This window comes from Vanessa cardui, chromosome 1, assembly GCF_905220365.1.
Source record: "Vanessa cardui chromosome 1, ilVanCard2.1, whole genome shotgun sequence".
Taxonomy (NCBI): Eukaryota; Metazoa; Arthropoda; class Insecta; order Lepidoptera; family Nymphalidae; genus Vanessa; species Vanessa cardui.
In genome coordinates, this window is record NC_061123.1 from 5,057,862 (window position 1) to 5,078,901 (window position 21,040).

General features: G+C 34.0%; 1 protein-coding gene across 2 annotated transcripts in view; it reads right to left on the reverse strand.

The window, feature by feature from the left end:
• Nucleotides 1-2,111: 2,111 nt before the first annotated feature.
• The window catches only part of LOC124536545 (voltage-dependent calcium channel subunit alpha-2/delta-3), a 63,606-nt gene continuing 44,677 nt past the window's right edge, over nucleotides 2,112-21,040 (reverse strand). Inside the window, exons 7-25 of one of the 2 annotated variants that reach the window (XM_047113128.1) lie at nucleotides 15,491-15,604; nucleotides 14,960-15,155; nucleotides 14,306-14,442; nucleotides 13,673-13,753; nucleotides 12,899-12,979; nucleotides 12,559-12,633; nucleotides 12,463-12,477; nucleotides 12,224-12,334; nucleotides 11,515-11,728; nucleotides 11,358-11,403; nucleotides 10,719-10,891; nucleotides 10,045-10,135; nucleotides 9,758-9,790; nucleotides 7,438-7,551; nucleotides 6,795-7,065; nucleotides 6,067-6,433; nucleotides 5,660-5,948; nucleotides 5,393-5,579; nucleotides 2,112-5,270 (exon numbers count right to left, since the gene is read on the reverse strand). In XM_047113128.1, coding sequence (XP_046969084.1) covers nucleotides 5,169-5,270; nucleotides 5,393-5,579; nucleotides 5,660-5,948; nucleotides 6,067-6,433; nucleotides 6,795-7,065; nucleotides 7,438-7,551; nucleotides 9,758-9,790; nucleotides 10,045-10,135; nucleotides 10,719-10,891; nucleotides 11,358-11,403; nucleotides 11,515-11,728; nucleotides 12,224-12,334; nucleotides 12,463-12,477; nucleotides 12,559-12,633; nucleotides 12,899-12,979; nucleotides 13,673-13,753; nucleotides 14,306-14,442; nucleotides 14,960-15,155; nucleotides 15,491-15,604 — 2,697 coding nt within the window. In that variant the 3' untranslated portion in view covers nucleotides 2,112-5,168. The remainder of the gene's footprint in view (nucleotides 5,271-5,392; nucleotides 5,580-5,659; nucleotides 5,949-6,066; nucleotides 6,434-6,794; nucleotides 7,066-7,437; nucleotides 7,552-9,757; nucleotides 9,791-10,044; nucleotides 10,136-10,718; nucleotides 10,892-11,357; nucleotides 11,404-11,514; nucleotides 11,729-12,223; nucleotides 12,335-12,462; nucleotides 12,478-12,558; nucleotides 12,634-12,898; nucleotides 12,980-13,672; nucleotides 13,754-14,305; nucleotides 14,443-14,959; nucleotides 15,156-15,490; nucleotides 15,605-21,040) is intronic. The other variant, XM_047113192.1, reaches the window with a different exon arrangement.

A 21,040-nucleotide genomic window follows, 5' to 3' on the forward strand; every position in this document is an offset into this window, starting at 1 on the left:
AGTTTTTAAGTGGCCCGTTAAAAATAATATTTTTTTTTATTTTAGAAAAAAATGTCTTTTGTAATGCCGGCGACACGCTAGGCTTGTTCACTTATTAAGGATAATCATAGATTGTCAAACTGTTTTTTCAACAAACCACATTTTATTAATGGCTTATTACCAATTTGTTGACAATTGAACTAATTTTGTTATTGTTTTCTCAAATTTGAGGAACTTTGTTACATTTTTTTTGTACAAATATCTATTATTATAAAAATTTATACACCTTTGTAGTAAAACTATATAAGCCGTAATTCTGCCATTCCTATTTAATGACAAAGTTTATACTAAATTGTCTTACTTTGTGTTATGTTGATACTGATACTGATTATGTATTACAAGTACCTATATGTTAGTTCGATTAATCATTAACTACCACATACATACACCAAATATATAAAATCAAACACTAAATAAGGCTGATTTACCTTAAAAATGTAAACACATGTCAACTTCAAATTCGTGTTACAAGAATTGAAGTAATGAAACAATAAAACGAGTTTAGCTTACAAGAAGCTTGATTATTTTTTAATTATTTGTTTATTAATTATTACTTATTTAATTTATCTTTATTATTATATCAAGACATGTGCACCGAATCGATATCCTATGACCTTTGAACATTTCTAGCAACTAAAAAGAAAGTGAACGAAACAAGTGAGATAAAAATTGATTTTAGAAATTAATAAGTATGTATTTGAGAAAAAAAAGAAGGTGGATTTTTATGGACACTTTATGAAGCGAAATTTAAACTCTGTTTTAATTTGTACATATTGAAAGTTCTATTTTATTTTATTTGACTATACCTTACTAATTTCAAACTGACCCGCGTCCTTTGCAGGGATACAACAGTAGATAACAGATAACAGTATATATCATGAACAATTTTTTTATTGAAATACGAACTAAATCATAACGCGATAAAAAGTATATATCAAATTCGACACCAATGTAAATATGATATGTGGGAATTTATTAAAAAGTTTTACAACCACTGATTCATTATGATGTTTAGTTACCATAAAAGCGGTTTTTTGTCAAATTCCGGGATAAAACACTGACAACATCATTCTAAACACCTTAATTATTGCATAACACAAGAAATATTAACTAAAAAAGACCGTTTTAACAAAAAAATAATAATTTTTTTGTTCCTGTGCCAGTGGACACGCTACGCTTGTCCATACAATTTATCTAGCGATGCCGGGGACACGCTTAGCGTGTTCGCGGCATTATGTATGCCGGCATGGCTATAAGCATAGGAAAAATTTAGGTGGCAGTGAACGTGTTAAAAATAAAATGACATAGAACATTAACAAAAAAAAATTATCAACCAGTAAATGCTGCTGGGAAAGGTATTCTTGTAAGGTTAAGCCCTCCCACTGGGTATTCATAAAACACATTCATAATACCCAGTGAGAAGAACAACGTTCCAGTGACCGGTGGGTGACTAATAGCTCTCCTATATTATGAACTGCAAAAAAACCTTGATTTATAAGACTCTTCAAGTAAACTACTTTTTTTTTCAAACAAAATCAAATCGGCCGAATTTTATTTCAATAATTAACTGTTCAATATAGCATTTTTGAATCGTCAATGATTCAATTGTACCATCAAAGAAAGCAGCCTCCAGCGAGAAGAAACGGCAAAAACTCACATAATTTCTTTTCACCAGTCCATTTTAGTTTTATTTTTCAAACTTAGCCATTATTCAAAACTTAATTTGTTCACGAATTAATTATGAATACTCTGTGGTCATTTTTATGGACTCCACATCGATTTAAGGTCTAAGCTGTTTATCTTGGTTTTACTTCGTCATCAGATATTTCAACCGAATAGCAATACTTCTTGCATTGTTGTGTTCCAGTTTATGGGGTAAGTGAGCCAGTGTTGGCGGCCAAGGCTGGCGCACTGGCGATGTAAAGAATGCTTAATATTTCTTACAATTAAAAAAATATATATATTGGCTGTATTGGATCAGATTATAGTCCTAACGAAAGCTTAATAGTAGATACAGCAAAAAGGTTCAATCGTAGGCGTTTCGTAAATATATACTTAAAATAATGACCCACAATGTTATAAGAGAACTTTATTTTTGTAATTACGGTTTGTCTATAGCATGAACGGGCAAGTAACAAAAAGAAAAAGTATTCGACTATAATTACACTAGAACCATGTTTACAGTCGGCCGTGCCCAAGTACACTATGTTAAAACTCATCCTCATTATAATTAGTTTTATTACAGTACAATTATATTAAAACTAATTGTAATATAGGATAATTAAAAAACAGCAAACGTCGAATATTAATTCACAAATGTATTTTCAGTAAAATTTTGAATATTACCTAATATCTAAAAGCGTTAACAAGGGAATGAGTGATACACATGAAACAGTTTAAGAAATAAACGAGTACATGTTTCGTAGATAAGTACACAGATAATTGAACGTGGCATAATTTTAGAAATCACTGTTTCTTACATAAAATTTTATTGCACATACGAACCTTAAAATAAGTTACATAGAGACCTCCTTTCATGTCTTCGAGATGCCAGTATCACTACTGCACACGATCCATGCTAACTTTAAATTTCGGTGTTCATTAATAAAATACTATTTTTTTTTTTTAATATCAAAGAAGGCATCGGATATGAAAGAGATCTCCACAGAACTCCGAATAATATAACAATCGAAAATATTCAAAAAATTGCTTACGCTATAGTCTCATTTGGTGCCTGAATTGATATGTCCAATAACGAAACGCGAAATGAACACTAAATTCTGTCTAGCTATTATTGCGTAACTAAACGAGGTAATTGTTTCGTGACTTTACTCGTGTACATAACCCGCCGCGAGTCCGCCTACGCTATGATAAGTATAATCTATTATTATCGTTTAATACTTAGTTACAGTAAACACTCGCTCCGCGTCCGACTGCTATGGAAGACTCGACGCTTACAAGAAGCACTTTCAATATTACCAGTCGTCCGCCACTCACCAGTTGAAACTATGACGTCACATCGACTCCTTACTGTATTTATATTTATACAAAATGTACAACATCTCAAAAGCGTCCTCACAATCATTACGCCGGTCGTGAGAGCACGGTACAATGATGCTTTGATAATGTCGGAACTGTATGTTCGTGAATCGATCACAGTAAACTACAACGCATATTCACCTGTTTTTATGCATTTGATGCATAAAATATTTTCAATGTAATAATAGTATGTTAAATATCGGATATAATGCGAAATGAAATGTGTTTAATTTACTTTTAGCTAACGTTCAGTGAGGAGATAGCTATGAGGGTACTGTGATAAATCCTTCGGACCTTCGAGCATGCTATTGTCCTTCTGTTATCCAGAGTCGGTCCCGTTTATTAAAATCGGTCAAATACGAAACTTGGCTGTGGTTTGGCACACAATGCGAGAAATTACATAATATATATAACTTTGTACTATTTCAGATTATTGTTTCAATAAAAATGTTTATTTGAAATGGACAACAGCAAGCTCAAACTTTAACGCTTATATGATCTGATATAATAATATAGTCTATACGTTAAGTTTATATGAATCTGATTTAAATTTATAAACAACGTTTATGATACGTACAAACAGATTATTCAATTCAATGTTATTAGATGTTTTACTTATATATTAAACTTTATATATCTAGGCCGTGTATATAGCGCAATGAGATCTCGTATGTTATGAATAATGTAGATATTTCAAATGCAAATAATTCTGTGAGGTCGACACGATTTGATATTTATGTAGGACAGAAGAAGTCGAATTCGAACTATAAACATAGCAACACACATTTATATATAGTAGGCCTTCGAAGATATATATTTACAAGATGAGACTTTACAGTATCCCATTTATGTACGTTATTCGAAGATTAGGCAAGAGTTTAGCTAATCGCTAGATGGATGGGAGTCGGCCGAGAGGACATCGTGAAGGATTTCGGAGCAATAGTGATTTTTTTTTAATAATTCTAATCGAATAATTAAAATCGATCATTATAATATAATAAAGATGCCAGATCTAATACAACCCTGTACAGCAATATTTTAAAATATCTAATTTACAATAAATCGAAATGATATTGATTTGATGAATATAAAAACTTCGGACTATTTAATATATTGTTTTTAATTATGCTTTTAAGTTTCATAGCAATTAAAGTACATTTTGATGTTAAACTCCCATTCCTTTCCTTATACGTTATCAGAAATTGAATTTAGAGTTGAGATGAATCGATCAACTCTACGATGCTTACTCGTCGACTCGTTACTTTATAATATCGATAATTATACACAGGCACACATAAACGTTGCAACGTAATTGCCTACAAACAAAACATCTCTTATTTACAATAAAAACACAATAAATCTATGCAACTATATAATATTTTTTTAGCAATTATATTGTTGAAAATATATAAAGAAATAAATCGTGTTAGGATCAACATAGGTAAATTTTTCTAAAACAGTTTTTAAACGATATTATTATTTTACATTTATTATATTTAAATATCTATTAACATTAGCTATAATTTATAAGTTCTTCAAGTTTGTGATAATCCTCAATTAAATTTAACAAGACATTAGTTACCTACCTATAATGTATGCGACCGCATCGTAGTTACAATATCGAGAATGACAACTTAACAGAGGAGAAAATATTTTAAATGTTACTTAACCTAGTTCGAATCGATAATCCTGTCTCAAAACAAGATCAAAAGTTCACTTGGTCGGACCAAAACTTCAGTCTGTAAAATCGTCAAAACATTAAACATCTCGCAAACACCTACAAAATGCGCCAACGAAAGGCACCCGCTCGGAAAGCTGGAGCCCTTCACGGTACTCTAATTACATCGACACGCCACGCGCGCCCCGGCGAGCGCCACAGACGCCACACAAACGGTCCATTCACACTCAAACCACGCGAACACTGCGGTGCGGTGACTGGCGAAGCTTCCAGATTAAAAACTTCGCGAAACGGCGATTCGGTAAAATTATTCTTATTTTTGATATGGAACTCGATATGGTTTTGTAGAAAGCTTCAGACGGTCTGGAGACCTGCGGTCAGTATTGTGGTGGTACGTTTAGAAATTGGACAGTCACGTTGCAAGAGCCAAGAGGAGCCGCAGCACGAGCGTAGCGAACATGGCGGTGAGTGGACGTGCAGTAGCGCCGCGGCCGCACGACAGTATCTCAATTTCCTGCAAAATAAATATAGAATATGTCAATCTGCCGATTAAATTCCAAGTAAATTTTTTAGATTAAACGCAATCGAATGACTCGATCGAATGTTTGAAAATGGCGGGCAATGTTCGCTAGTGACCTCTGGATGGTAGGACACGCAGACGGGCGGGCGGCGGCGCGGCAGGGCGCGCGGGGGGCGGCGGCACGCGCTGCGGGCGGTCGCCTCGCGCGCGCGCACGTCCAGGCGCTTGGCGCCGCACGGGCACAGCGTGTCCACCACCAGCAGGATCAGGTTGCTGTGCGGGATCTTCTGCACGCTGAACGGCCTGGAAATCGATTGATTCGAGATTATTTATGTCCAATTTTTTGCGTATGCCACTCGCATAGAATTTTTAGAGTGGGTCACCTTTCGCATCCGGAGTTGTGGCAGTTGGTGAGCTTGCCCTTGAGCGGCTGCGCGGCGTTCAGGCGAGTGGACTGCAGCGTGAAGAGCTCGGCGCTGGTGTCGCAGGGGCGCACGGCGGCGGAGCGCGCGGCCTCCCGCGGCGGCTCGCGCGGCGGCCCGGGGCTCACGGGCTGCGCGCCGCCCGCCGGGTCGGCCGCGCCCAGCCCGTCGATGATGATCTCGTACGTGCCGCGGTCGCGGTCCATGTCATCCTCGTGTTCCATTTCCTCCGTTTCGTAATCCTCATAGTCTGAAAAAGTTTACCAATTTAGATTCTATCTACTGTGTTGTTTATTCATTTCCAGACACTCAATTGATTCGAACGGTTTTGATGATTTGAATGTTTTCTATCTATGTATTTAACTAACCTAATTCCTCTTCCGGATGAGCGTGAGGCCGCGCCTGTGCGGTCTCCCACAACGGGTACCAAACTGCGAGCAAATTAGCAATGTATCCACCTAACCAGGAAAGCGGCTTCATGGGTGTTAGCTTGTTACCGTGGCCACTAAATGGATTCCTTGAATCTGGGCATCGACCCTGGTGGTCATGTACGGTAACTTTCTTGTAGATTCTATCTTGTACGAGCGAGTCCATTATCGTTCCATCCACCTGTCCGAAAAATCTTCCGGTTTGTGAAGCGTCTTCAGATAAAATTATAAAGCCGTTGTCATCCAGAATGTAGCAGTCCAGTTCGTCGCCAGCACATGTCTTTTTGCAAATGCTTCCTGCTGTACACTGATAACAATAAACAACCTTATATTAATATTTATACCTACTCAGTTCATTTTAAATATGAGATATTATTTTGTGCTCATGTTCAATGTCTTTGACACTTTACAAGAATCTCAGAAGCTAAATAAGTCTAAAAGGGAACTAGTCTCCCTGAGACGGAAAATTAAGATTTACATAACTATCATAAATCAAAATAACAATGTACAATACGAAAATTATTTGTGACTATATACTGATATATAAATATGACATCATAGCCCTCTTTATTCCTGAATAAAAGTAATTATATAATTGTAATTTAATATCATAAAATGGTAAAAGATACAAGAATAGTTACCAAGACATATCTCTATTCAAAACTCACCGTCGATGTAACATTCAAGAAATGTTTCGCAAGCGAGTCAAGTTGGAAATGTAATCCAACGACAGCGGCCGGGGCGCGATGGCCTCTGGATTCCACGAACACCGCGTGAGTGGCCAGCACTAGAGGAGGTTTACCACTAAAGTCTTCTGGTTCAGAACCATCCCGAAATGGAACGGAGAAGACGAAACTCTCCGGCTCAATGGAATGATGTTCTACTGCGCGTCGATACCATTCCGAGTCATAAGCACGTGCATATTTTTCGCTAAAATGCCTGAAAATATTTGAATAAATATCAGAACATTGTAAGTGTGTCTAATTAAATTTCAGTTTTAATTTTAAAAAAATGCATGACTAAAATGCAAAGGTAGGGAAAAGAAGGTTCCCTGGTGACATGACAAGATTTTTCAGCAAACGTTGTTACGGAATCAAATCCGGGCACTGAAGTTATTGTGTTTAGTTAGTAGTAATAATAATTGATTACTTGCTTGGCGGTGAAGCAAATATTAAGGCCGCAATAACAAGAAAGTGCCACAATACTTAGAGTAGAATTAACTCCAAACGTTCTCTGATGGAGAATCTCATCTACCCCCACAATAGGACTTGTAGATATGATATGATACTTTATATTTTATTTAATACGTACGGTTCAGAGGAATCAGCTGATCTTGAGGTATTACTATTTTCAGTCCACTTTAATAGGCCGCTTCTAGTTGCGATGAAAGAAAGAGTCACCACGAACTTGTGAAAGCGTCCTTGTCTGTAAAGAAAGTCAGTGCTAATCAGATAACAGCATTTGATTCTGTTTTAAATCTCAAAAAATGACATCGGAGGACATCAAAAATTTAGGTATAAGAGTACTATCTCCGTTTAGCGAAAGCTTAGTAACTAACTTAAGTTAAATAATTGAGCTACATGTTATTGTAATTAAATATAAATTAACTTAATTATGTTTAACAAACTTGTAGATTTAATAGTAAATTGCCATTTAAACTTATTAATTATACATAAACACGGTAGTCATTTTTATGTTGAATTAATCTTCTTGTACAAAAATTTTGAAGAGATTAAAAGACCTACCAAAAACGTTTAGTTTTTGTATTTCGTCGAGAGTAAATCAAACATTGTAACTCATTATCTAATATACGTTCCACAATTATCATAATTGGGTAGTATTCTTAAACCACAGGTAGGCAGAATTTTATTTTAGAATGAAAATAATCAATACTATGTACTACTTGTATTGATTTTTTTTATTAGATACTAGACTAGAATCAGCGGTTGTATTACTTGTTTATTATTTTATAAATATAGACTTAAAACTAAGAATAACATTATTTTGTCTTGATGACTTACAAGTACGTACAAGTGATGTACAAATTGTAAAATTTTGAATTATATAGAAATTTGACTTAGCTTAATTTTCATTAAAAATAATAAAATTTACTTATCCTACTCTCTTAAATGTTTTTCAGTAAAAATTTTAATAAATGAGCACATCACAATGTAAATATCCAATTATTGAATATATTTTATAGCCGGAATATTCAGTCATTGATGTTTGTATGTATAGACGATTCCAATGGCAGTAGGAATAAAGATAAATAAACTTTGACCTTGAATTCAGTTTACGTCATTGGTGGTAAATTAAAACATAACCTATGAGGTTCACAAAGGATTCGTGAAAAAATGGCGTCTTGGATTACAACGAAGTTGTCATTTGGCATAAAATTGAGTGGTGTTACATTGTATATAAAAATAAACGATATTATCAAGAATTATTTGTAGTGCATAAAATAGCTATTTGCATATTTTATATGCCAATCAAAGGTTTGTTTATCATCATTGCATCATTATTTCTATATACAAATACAATTTATATGATACACCTTACGATTTCAATAAAAAGGCATATAGTTATCAAAAATATTAATCATATAAGAAAACCCAAACTCCAAGCAAGCTAGAAAACCTGTTCAAAAATTTAAAACAATATTATGATTACCGATTTAAATTACCTGATTCCTCGGTAGCTTTCATAAACTTAAAAATATTTGATCTACGCACACCTTCAAGTATTTCTCGACTCAGAGCATAATATATGCAGAGTACCCAAATGTTAGCACTAACACAAAAATAAAAAAAAACCTATCTTACTGTTTTAATTTACCTAAAATTTAAATTGTTTATCAAATAAACAGGTGCCAATATCGTAAATAAAAAATGCAATTCGCCCGTACTTGGTATTTATAATTTTCATTTATTAAAGTGTAAACTTAAGCAATTAATTTATTTAATACCTAATAAAGTCTCAAGTGTTTCAGTTTAATATAAGTACTGATATTTAATTACATAAATAATTTGATGATTGTTTGAATTATATACGACTACAGTAGATCCATTATTCAAATTTAATTATACCCATATACATATATATTTATATGCAAATTATTGGGTTTATTAACCTATTTAATAATATCTTTGCTTTTATGGCAGGAATTTCTTTCCATAACAATGGTCAACATTTTATCACATTTATATACTTAGCATTATTTTGCATACCAATGAAATTGTTTTTATTGGCGTTTTATCAAACAAATAGTATTTGAACTTTGAATTCGTTGCGTAGAGACTTAAAACGATGAACTAGCTGCTATTGCAATGAAAAACTCACGTTGTCTATGAAATAAATAGCAAAAACAGGAGCATGTATGCTAATTCCCATGTAACATGGGTACCTATTGGTATAAATACCAAACGATAGGAAGGGTATCAAAACTTAAGCCTACAACTGAGCGGAAACTTATTGTTTATCACACAATTTCTAAGGATTTGCTATTACATTTTGTCACACATTTTTACTAATCTAGACTTTGGTAAATTTTTGGTATTTTTTCTAGTTGGCGTCGTATTTCTAAACTTTATCTATGCGAAACATTAGAATGGAGATATCTTTGTTACGTTACCTTGTTAGTAGTGCCATTAATGTCGCTATCGGGCTATTCGTGTGAAACACATAGAAATTAGTGATCAAAATAAAATTAAAATAAAGTGCGTTGTGGTTTTACTTAAGATCTATATGTGCAAGATTTGCATGCGACACTTAAATAATTTCGTCGAACACAATCACGATTCGAACGTATTCTGAAACGGTCTTTTTCAAACTTTATTGGTCCAGAGGTTTTGTAATTGATATTTGTCGTAAACATGTTTTAAAGCTAATAAACATGCAATATCTCTCAGTTATACTTACTGGGAGTGATGGCTCGCGTGTCCAGTGTGAGCGTCCAACTCTTTAATTACCATTGCGTCACGTACTAACGATTGCATTAATGTTTTATCACCTGTAAAGAAATAAGTGTCATATATTTCTTTCTAATATTAGTTTAAGTATCTGAATTGCTATTTGCTGTTTGATTGCTACTGCTCTCTTCGTTTGTAATAATTAAAATTTTAAAAAGTTATATAAAGAGACCTTTTTAAGGGTGAGTGTGTCAGTGACATACCCTATTATACGTTATACCGAGGTTACCCATAATACCTACTTTTCGACTTTGCAAACACTTTGTTGATATCAAGGCGTATGTAAATTGATCATATAAATTATATAATTAATTGTCGTAATTAGTTATGCATTTCCGCCATTTCAATACTATACTACTGAGTTTCTCGCTAGTTCTTTTTTTTTTAAATTTCAATCCAAACCGGTGGTAGCCTAGTGCGAGGTACTTTTAAAAAGTGCTTTAACGGTGCTACTTAAATAAAATATATTTTATTTTTATAATAGTCCCAAGTGTCATAGCGATCGCATTGTTTTTAGCGCATCGACATGTAAGAAATGTTTTATAATTCATTCGTGTCAGTGACCTCTAAAACCAGGTAACCCGGTTACTTGTTGAGTAAGAAAAGGCCGGTGCAATGTCTCACAGTAGTAGGAGTCGCGGTCCTGCTTCTTGTGCGCGTTGTGCAGCGTGAGCGCGCGCGGCCGCAGCGACATCCACTTCCAGCCCGGCCGCCCCGCGCGCGTCAGGAAGTGCACGAGTTGCTCCTCCGGGGACGAGAACGACTGCTCCGACGTCGACGCGTACTCGCAGTACACCCTGAGGGACACTTGGCTCTCCATCATCTCACTACTTGGGAATCTCTTTTTTAAACCATTTAAACCATTTATTTTGCTACACACATACATTACATAGATTATACAGGAAAAAAAAATCAATTTAAAGAACACAGTGTAGCTAGCAAGGGTTCATCTCAGTATGCTGTGCTAATGCACAGCACTGATTTTCAGATGGCCCCTGACTATTGGGTAAACATATACACATGCGCGCGCACGAAAATAAATAAATGAAATTATAAGAACAAAAACTAAAAACTAAAAAGCCCTTATACTAAAAAAAAGAAACATATCACACAAAAAGAAAAACATCACAAGGAACTTAGAGATAAGATAGACAGACAGACAGACTTGTTTCTTTTCAACCGACTTCAAAAAGGAGGAGGTTATCAATTCGTCTGTATTTTTTTTAAGTATCACTTCTATTTTTTATAAGCACAATGTCTTACCATTCGGGATGAACTTTCCAGTTGTCGCCTTTAAAGTATTCCGTGACTGTGAGACAAAAACAAATTATGAGTATTGCTAATAAAATAATTCAATATTTTACGATTTCATCGTATTTATAGTTGTCGTACGTTAATGTACGTGTATATGTATAATTACCATTGATAGGACTATGCTTTATTTCCTGTTCAGCTTGTAGTTCGTACATTCCATATCCGTCGGGGAGTACGGCGGCCAGGGAATACGGCGTGCCGTCCACTGGGCTGTAAAAGTAGCGCTGTCTCCGCGTTGCAACGCGTCGCATTCCCTCGTACTGCACCTTAACCCCCATCTCTGTTTCCCCTTCTCGCTGTTCTATCATGTCGTGTCGCAGCTGTGGGTCAAGTAACATATTTTGTGTCCGTATACTATAGCTCAAATTAAAATTGAATGAATATGTGGGTATTTTCCATTATAGTCTATTTCGTAATATTTTCACCATTTATTCAACTGTTTTAATAGTAATTGCCATGCCAGCTTCAACTGAGAGGTTGTCCATTTTGGATGCCACACCACTTTACAGTTCATTTTTGTTAATTTAGTTTTTTATTTTTTTTCTTTGTGTTACCATAATAATGCAATTCTCATTTTGCATCTAATTATATTTAATAGATATAGATTAAATAAAATTAGATGCAAAATATTTTTGCAAGTTAATTATTTTTTTTTGTCATAAATTAACTTAAACTCTGTGTTACTTTTGTCATTTCTTTTTTCTCTTCTTATTTTTACTCATGTGCTGTGATCCAAATAAAGACCTTATCTATCTATCTATCTATCTATCTATCTAATTACTGTTTTATTAGTGAATTGATTTATTTATACTCACGTCAAGAAGCAGAGAAGTAAGATTGACTCGCGAATTCTCATCGGAATCAACGAGAAGCTCGACATCTGTGATGTCGACGCTGGAGTAAAGAGGTCGTAGTGTTTCTGTGTACTGTAGCGGAAATAACGCTTTATAAACTAAATATATCGACTAAACTAGATAACCGATAGGACTCATTAAATCCATTTAAAAAACGTATTTATTTGACTATAAATACGACTAAATCCTTTTTTTCTTACCTCCTCATTAGTGTGCTAAAACAATAAAAAAATGTAATATTAGTTAGAAAACATTTGTTGAGATATGATATACATATATATATATGTATGTCTTACCAAAGGTCGCAGATCTGGGTGATACAAAACGTGCCCGTTGTTATCCACCATAAACGAGTAACCATTAACTCCTAACTGTTAATGAGAAAAAAAATAAACTTTTTAAATAGGTATGTTTAGTTCACATTTTTAAAATTAGAACAACTAACATTCGAAATTTAAAAGATTATTCTATATTTGAAATACTGCTAGATCTTTAATAACCGTTAGACGTTATGTTGTGATATCATTATACAAATAAAATTAACTAATTAAGACGTATGCTAAAGTATAACCGATTATATTTATTTTTATCGTTTTTTTAACTGTGACTGTAGTTGGATGGTTTTGAAATGTTTACCTTATATGGTGGCACGAGCTTCTTTATTTGATCGACAGGGACATCCGTTCCAACTACTCCTAGTAAGTTGGCTTCTCTTTGCTGAAATATAATGAAATAGAATGTAGAGTACAAATTGTCAATAATATAAAAGCAAAATTATTGACGATATTGATTATATATAAAAAAAAATAAAGTTTCTGACAAGATGCATGATACTTGTTTGCCATACTTCACATAAAAAAAAGGTATTAATAGTGTATTTTTTAATGCTTATCTAATTTAACTTCAAGTAGGCTCTGATATAAAACAATGTGCTGATAACGTCGTATGTTACATTAGGGTTATCATTTTAATTTTTCAATGAAGATTGTACCGAGAAAATCAGGTAAGTAACTCAGTACTTATTTTTACATACTTAATACAGCAGATTGATGAAGATACCTATATTATTTGTATACCTATAGCCATAATTTTCTAATCAAATGTTGTATATCCTCCATGAACAGGTTGAAGGTATTTGTTAGGGCGCCAATTAACGTTTTATTTCATTTATTTTACTCTGTATGCTATACTTATTTATACTCTGTAGTGTAGTGATTAAATTAAAAAAAAAACTTCATAACAACTTTATACTATAACTTTTTATAGATGATTAAATTACATCCTTTCCTATTGTCTGATGATTGTTTTTTTAATTATATTATTACACATTTTAATATAATATAACATTTTAGTTTAACTCCTTTGAATTTGGAATATATTAGTACATATTTATTACGAAAATATATGTACCGTACGGTTTCTCCTGTCGAAAATAGGAACTGTCACTGACGTCATCAGCTGACCCATTCCGTCGTCATCCAGGCTGCTACTCTGTATTGTGGAAACAATGAAATAAATTAATATGATATGTATTTCAACTGGCATATATTTAGAAAGGATATATACATATACATAAATATTCTTTCTAAATATATGCCAGTACATACTTAGAATAAACTGAAAAAGCTTATTACGAAATGATCAGTTTTTAATTTTTTTAGCCATTTTTATTAAGGGAAGGTTCACGATGTTATAGATATTTGATATTAGCTCATGGGAGCGCTCTGCTGTAAGAACTAAATTGGTATATCTTTAGTGAAGGTTGGAAATTGACTTATTTGATGAGTGATTTTGATTCGTATACCCTTTAATACTACAATTATTTTAGTCGATGTCGCAAAATACATTCTGACATTTGACGATTTGATTTTTGGCGAGTTTTGTTTTGCTGGGATTAAGTATGGTCTGAACCTCAGTAGGTTTATTTTTTCCACACTGGCAGTCCAAATATATTTATTAAGAAATAAATGAAGATTAATCAGTCGTTAACATAATACGAAACGGCTTATGTAATATAATACAAGATAGCTTTGTAATCCTTACCCTGCCTCCAACGTAGACGGGACTCCAGTGCACTGGGTGTATGGTCTGGTACATCACCATCGGACGTGCCAGAACTTCCACAAAGTGCAAGACTTTGCGACGAACCTCGCCGTGATCATTTATTGTCACATGGAAACCTATTAATAAATAAAAAAAAACTATTAAAATACTAAAATAGATTTATGTATGTCTTTCCAATTTTAATTATAATAAAACGTAATAAATATAATAATATTATTAATAATAAGTATAACACCTCGCCTCATTGCCTCCACTGGTGACAGGAGGGCTGGTTCGTTTTTTGCCCAGAGGATCGGAATTGCGATTCAACGGGGAAATGCTGCTAGCATTATTGCCACCATTCCACGCGGTCAAGATTTATACAGTAACTAGTTTTAGTTCATATTTGTATATATATATTTAAGCATTGAATGTTGTTAATTCTTATGTTAATAAATTATTATTGTTATATAAAAAAAAAACGTAATAGACATGTTTTTAATGAAACTCCGCGTCATGTGAAATCACGAATGCACAGTGAATTGCTGTCCAATACAATCCAAGAATTATTCTTGGGAGGAGAGGAACCTACATATATCCTGTAGTAAGTTATTATTATGGGTATTACTTCCATGGATCACACGTCTGACTCACCTTTGTTAGTGCAAGCCATGTCCTTCATATTATGTCCAGAGGCCGCATCTCCCCCTACTCGGTAAGTAAAGATGCGCACTGGCATATGCGGCCAGTTCCATGTGCGGAACACAGCCTTAACGCCGCCCGCGCCTCCCCCTGCACCCACCACCGCGATCGCCTGATTGCATTGGCAACCTTGTCCCGTACGATTATACTGTATAAGAATAAAGTATTGATCAGTGAACATTTTCAGTCATGTATGTAAAACTACTCAAGACAGCTAGAATCCCGTTTTAATTAGATTTTAATAACTTTCCATATCTTAATTAATAAAAATGGAAACAATTCAAAGTGAATATTAAAAGATGTATCTATGGTAGGAATGTATTTGTGCTCTTTATGTTGATGGGCCTTTGTCGTTGGGCCTTTTTGTTCATATTTGCCTATTTTTAAATTAATAAAAATATGTCTTGCTAGATAACAAAGTGCCGACAATAGGAGGTCAACAAGTCGAATAGGCAACAGTCGGTACAAAAGCAATTGTTATACCCGATGGAGTATCTCAAAGGCCGTGGTAAGAGCACCGGTCAGATTGGCTGCGCCGCCCGACGCCTCCGCGGCCCACGCTGCGCTTTTCAACTCTCGAATTGTTTCAGGTACCGCCTGAAACACGTGTTTTACATTAATTTTCCTGCATTGCCAGTACTTTTATGGGTATTTAAATATACAATTTTCATATTATAGTATAATTAAAAAAAAATGTATAAATAGAAAGTCCTTCTTTGTGATCTGTAAGTTCAGTACATAAAGGATCATTTTATATTTATTTTTTAAAATAACATTTTCTTAATCCAAGAATAAGGTACATAAAAACAATACAATAAGTTAGTATTTTTATTAATTTAACCGAAATCATCTGTCAAAATCATGATAGATACTACACCTAGAAGCTTGCATTGTAATATTATATATCATCGCTCACAAAATAGTAATCTAAAATATTCAGTATATAACTTTCTCAAAATATTATTACATAACAAAATTTTTTTAAAGGAAATCTCGCATACAGGGCGGCTGTATAAAAGTATATTTTCATCGAAAACTTTATTATGCTTTCTATATAGGCACATAAGTGTGAAAGTCTCCAATACGCCACATTTTAAGTAAACTACCTCTTCCATTACTAACGTAAAAGGCTGAGGTAAGTTGCCGGAGCTAGAGAGCTTCTATAATAGCTGAGAGCTAGTCACTTACTGCTGGCCTTTAAACCTTGAGAGGGTCAAGGATTTATGTCATGAATCCATTTAGATATGTTGTAAGGTGGGCGTGGTCACATATGCTCTTTAAACTATATGTCGTTTGTGGTAAATGTTAAAAATAGCTCTGAAATATTTTTCCATTAGCACATATTTTAAACAGTTACTGCAATGAGCTTAAATTTACAGGTGTGATTTTTTTTTGGAAATAAATTTCTAGAGCTTGCTTCGTGTAGCTAATGTGTTAGAAATGTTTCTGACACATTTTAACAGACAACAAATAATGACAATAACGATGACGATATTCTTCATTACATTTGAATTGATTTCGGCCACGGACACTAACCAACTGTGCAGGAGATATTATAAATAAATAAACAGAAATAAATATTGGACATATGTTGTCCAATATTTATTTCGGTATTACTTTGATCCCAATGTTAGTAGCTAAAGCACTTGTGTTATGGAAAATTAGAAGTAACGACGGTACCGCAAACACCCAGACCTAAGACAACATAGAAAACTAATGATTTTTTTATATCGGCTCGGCCGGGAATCGAACCCGGTACCTCGGAGTGGCGTACCCATGAAAGCCGGTGTACACTCTACTCGACCGCGGAGGTCGTCATATAAAGCACTATCACTTTAATAGTTAAGATAGCAATTCATCGACTTTCCTCTAACTCTGATCGATTTCAAGCTCAGCACTAGTTAACTAATACTATAATGATAAAAATATACTTATTCCTAATTCCCGTATCATCAATTATACAATATTTCTAGAGTCATCATTTTAAAAGTTTTAACAGTTCAATGTTTACAAGTGTCAATTTATACTAAAGAACTGTTAACGAAATTTGTTTTTGAAGAACTGGATGATTGACTGTCATTTATTTGGGCGTGATGGAAGAAAAATTACAAGGTTTAATTTAAATGGAAAGTTCTGCGATCTATTTGAGTAAAACTTGTGGTCGCTTCAAATACAAAAATGAGTAACTTTTGTTCTCTATTCGTGCTTAAATTTTCTATATCGCACTAGTTAAATATTGACGACCTCCGTGGTCGAGTGGTGTGTACACCGGTTTTCATGGGTACGCCACTCTGAGGTCCCGGGTTCGATTCCCGGCCAAGTCGATGTAGATTACCATTAGTTTTCTATGTTGTCTTGGGTCTGGGTGTTTGTGGTACCGTCGTTACATCTGATTTCCATAACACAAGTGCTTTAGCTGCTTACATTGGGATCAGAGTAATGTATGTGATGTTGTCTCATGTTGTCTCCTATTTATCTCATTTATCTCATATCTCATAATAAGTACTGCCTTGCTCCTGGCCTAAACAGGAAACTGATCTCCCGAACTTTAATAACACTACCGGTACCAACCTTCACGTAAGTGTCAATAACGAATGTACAAAGTTTTAATTCAATCTGCTGAATGGTATAAAACTCGAATGAGACTAACACAGAAATATTCAGATTAATTTGTATCGAAGTAAAATCGTTTTATGTATATATTTTTATAATTGCAAGAAGTAAATATTATATTTGAATAGATATTTAGTCATTTATTTAGTTACTCTAAAACCATAATTCTCTTAGTCATTTTTGTTCGTATCGTTATGACAACTTACCTCTAATTTAAAAAAATTGTCTAAACTTTTAAAAATAATGATAAATAAACCGGTTTAATGAACTCTTATAAAGGTTATAATTACGTTGTTTTTTTATAATTAATAAATTAAAACAAGAACTAAGACTGTATCGAAATGTATACGTAAAAAAGTAATAGTCACAAAATTGCATAGCAAACATGAAATATCTTTATGTGATCCTAATATAAATAAATACTGGTGAAGCTGTGTGTAATATTCCATAATTTCAGTTCGGTAATTCCAATCTTGCGACAAGTCGAACTTGTCATTTCGAATAGGCGTCGTACGTGGAAGTTGAAGCGAACTTTACAAGTCGGCCGATAAGTGTGCGGCCTCACCTCGCCTGTCACGAGCTAGCCAACTCTTCTACGTAGCGCAGATCTTATCATATAACTTTGCAATCTTATGAGACGTGTAGTGAATAAGAACACAATATATACCCTGTATATATCACGATTGCAACGCTTTTTTTAAGTATACTTACTATTAATTAATAGTAGTCGTCAGCGACTTCGCTTGTGTTTTAGGCTGTTGGTTGTCATGAGTCGAGATGGCCCAGTGGTTAGAACGCGTGTATCTTAATCCATGAATCCGGGTTCAAACTCAGGCAAGCACCGCTGATTCATGTGCTTAATTTGTCTTTATCATTCATCTCGTGCTCAGCGATGAAGGAAAACATCGTGAGGAAACCTGCATGTGACAAGTTTCATAGAAATTCTGCCACAAGTGTATTCCACCAACCCGCATTGGAACAGCGTGGTGGAATATGTTCCAAACCTTCTCCTCAAAGGGAGAGGAGGCCTTAGCCCAGCAGTGGGAATTTACAGGCTGTTGTTGTTGTTGTTGTTGTCATGTGTTAGGCAAAAAAGTAACCTACTTCCTTTCTTGGAGTTCAAGTTAGCGGTTTGGTCGTGAAAGAGCGACACACAGACTGACAGATAGAGTTACTTTCACACTTATAATATTAAAATAGATTATTTGAGTAAATATTGAGGACACGTCGTAATAGTCGAGTACAGTTTTTGTACATTTTAAGACTTGTAAAAGCATCCATCAATTTTGTCAAGGTTCGTAAACTTTTCACTCGAGAAAAGTGATGTCTTATTGGTTTTGAAATTCCATCACCGATGAGCGTGAAGAGACTGAACAATTGATGAATTTCATGAGATGTTTTGTGACGACATTTCAAGGACATAATTTTGTATTCATAAGACGTATTCTATTCGAAATATCCACTTAGTTACTCTAAGTTATAAATTATTGGTAGCATTGTCTCGTTTCAACGGAGGATCTTTTGCTAAAATTTGTATTCGAGTCTCTTAAGTCATTCAACTCTAAAGTTTTTTTTACTAATAATATACAAACTAGTAGTCGCCCGTGGCTTTGCTTGGGTTTTAGCCTATGTCCTTTCTGATTTCAGGTTTGCTTCATACTAAATTTCATCAAACTCGATTCATTGGTTTGGTCGTGAAAGAGCGACAGAAAGACATAGAGTTACTTTCGCATTTATAATATTAACCTTTCGTTTGTTAAATGACATTAGCCCACCTTGTATTACCTGTTATACCGGGACCCGGTATGGTCAACAGACAGCCCAATTTTGAGACAGACTTTTAGTGTAACTAGATTTTCTCCGTATTTAGTACGAATCAAGTCAATTCAAGTTATGAATCTTATTGTAAATTGTAACTTTCAACCATTTCTATATAAATACTCAATCATAGCTAATATATAAACTTTCCACAAAGGGTACTGTAATATTTAGATATATAGATGTAGTAATTGCTAATGAACAAAGACGTTTATGTAAAAAACGTTTTAAATCTAAAAACAGCGTAAGCAACAGCATTTCGAGGCGCGTGCCGCTGAAACCCTCAAAGTATAGAAACTTTAAAGTCCCGACTTTAAGGAAGTGGAAAGAAAGGAAAAGTTTTACGCATAAAATTCGACATCTTAAAAACGTGATAATGATATAACAAAAGAAAAATGACGAAAATTTAATAAAATTGTTCTAATACAGGAAATTTTATACTTTATGTGTGCTATAATAAATAAAAAATGAAAAGAAATCTCGTAACGTAACGAATACAGTATTTTTTTCTTGTAACAATATTTTAGTAATCCGCTTTATGCAAAGGAATTGAAAATCTCGTGTCACGCCACAGGGAACGACATTTCATTTGTCAAAATCTGTCAGGAAGCTTAAACTTTGTGAGGAAACACGGTTGTAATTGTATTATGTTGTATTTAATTAATTTATAACACATTTGATGGCTTCACTGGATTTTGTTAAGGTGAAAATTTTGTCGTGTGTAAACAAGATTTTAAAACGCTTGTCATCAATTTCATAACATTGATTTTTTTTTGTTAAAAGTTCAACATATAAGATAAACATAATAAAATAAATATTAGTAATTTTTGAGCTGAGATGGCCCAGTGGTTAGAACGCGTGCATCTTAACCGATGATTTCGGGTTCAAACCCAGGCAAGCACTACTATATATATATGTGCTTAATTTGCGTTTATAATTCATCTCGTGCCCGGCGGTGAAGGAAATCATCGTAAGGAAATCTGCAGGTGTCAAATTTCATTGAAATTCTACCACATGTGCATTCCACCAACCCGCACTGGAACAGCGTGGTAGAATGACCAGCAGTGGGTAATTTACAGGCTGTTATTTTACTAAATGTTTTTGGTTTTGGCAGAATGATTTGTTGTTGTCAACTTCCAAAATACAAGCAGAATTCTATTGGTTATGGTTTCAGTACGTATTTTAGTCTATTGGTTGAATTATGCACACTTACGTTTAGTTTTCAGACACGCGAATATATCTTTATTATTGAAATAAATAACAATATTATAATATAATTATAATAACAATATCACATTTCTTAAAAGATTAGATATTACTATAAATCTGTGTAACAAAGTCATTGTTGACTTTCTAGTTGTCTTGGTGGATGAGCGGGGCACCCAGTAATACGGGTTTGCACCTAGTACAGGGGCCCTTGCAATTTGTTTGTAATGTAATCCTTAAGTCAATAAAGTTTATTTTTATTTTTTATTTTTATTATTTTATATTTACACCCGTGTTCAAGTAATTATGATTAAGGTCAAGGTTTTTCTCAAACAGCGTTATATATCGTTGCCGAATGTCGACACCTCGATTTTAGGTAGTTATTCTGTTTCATTT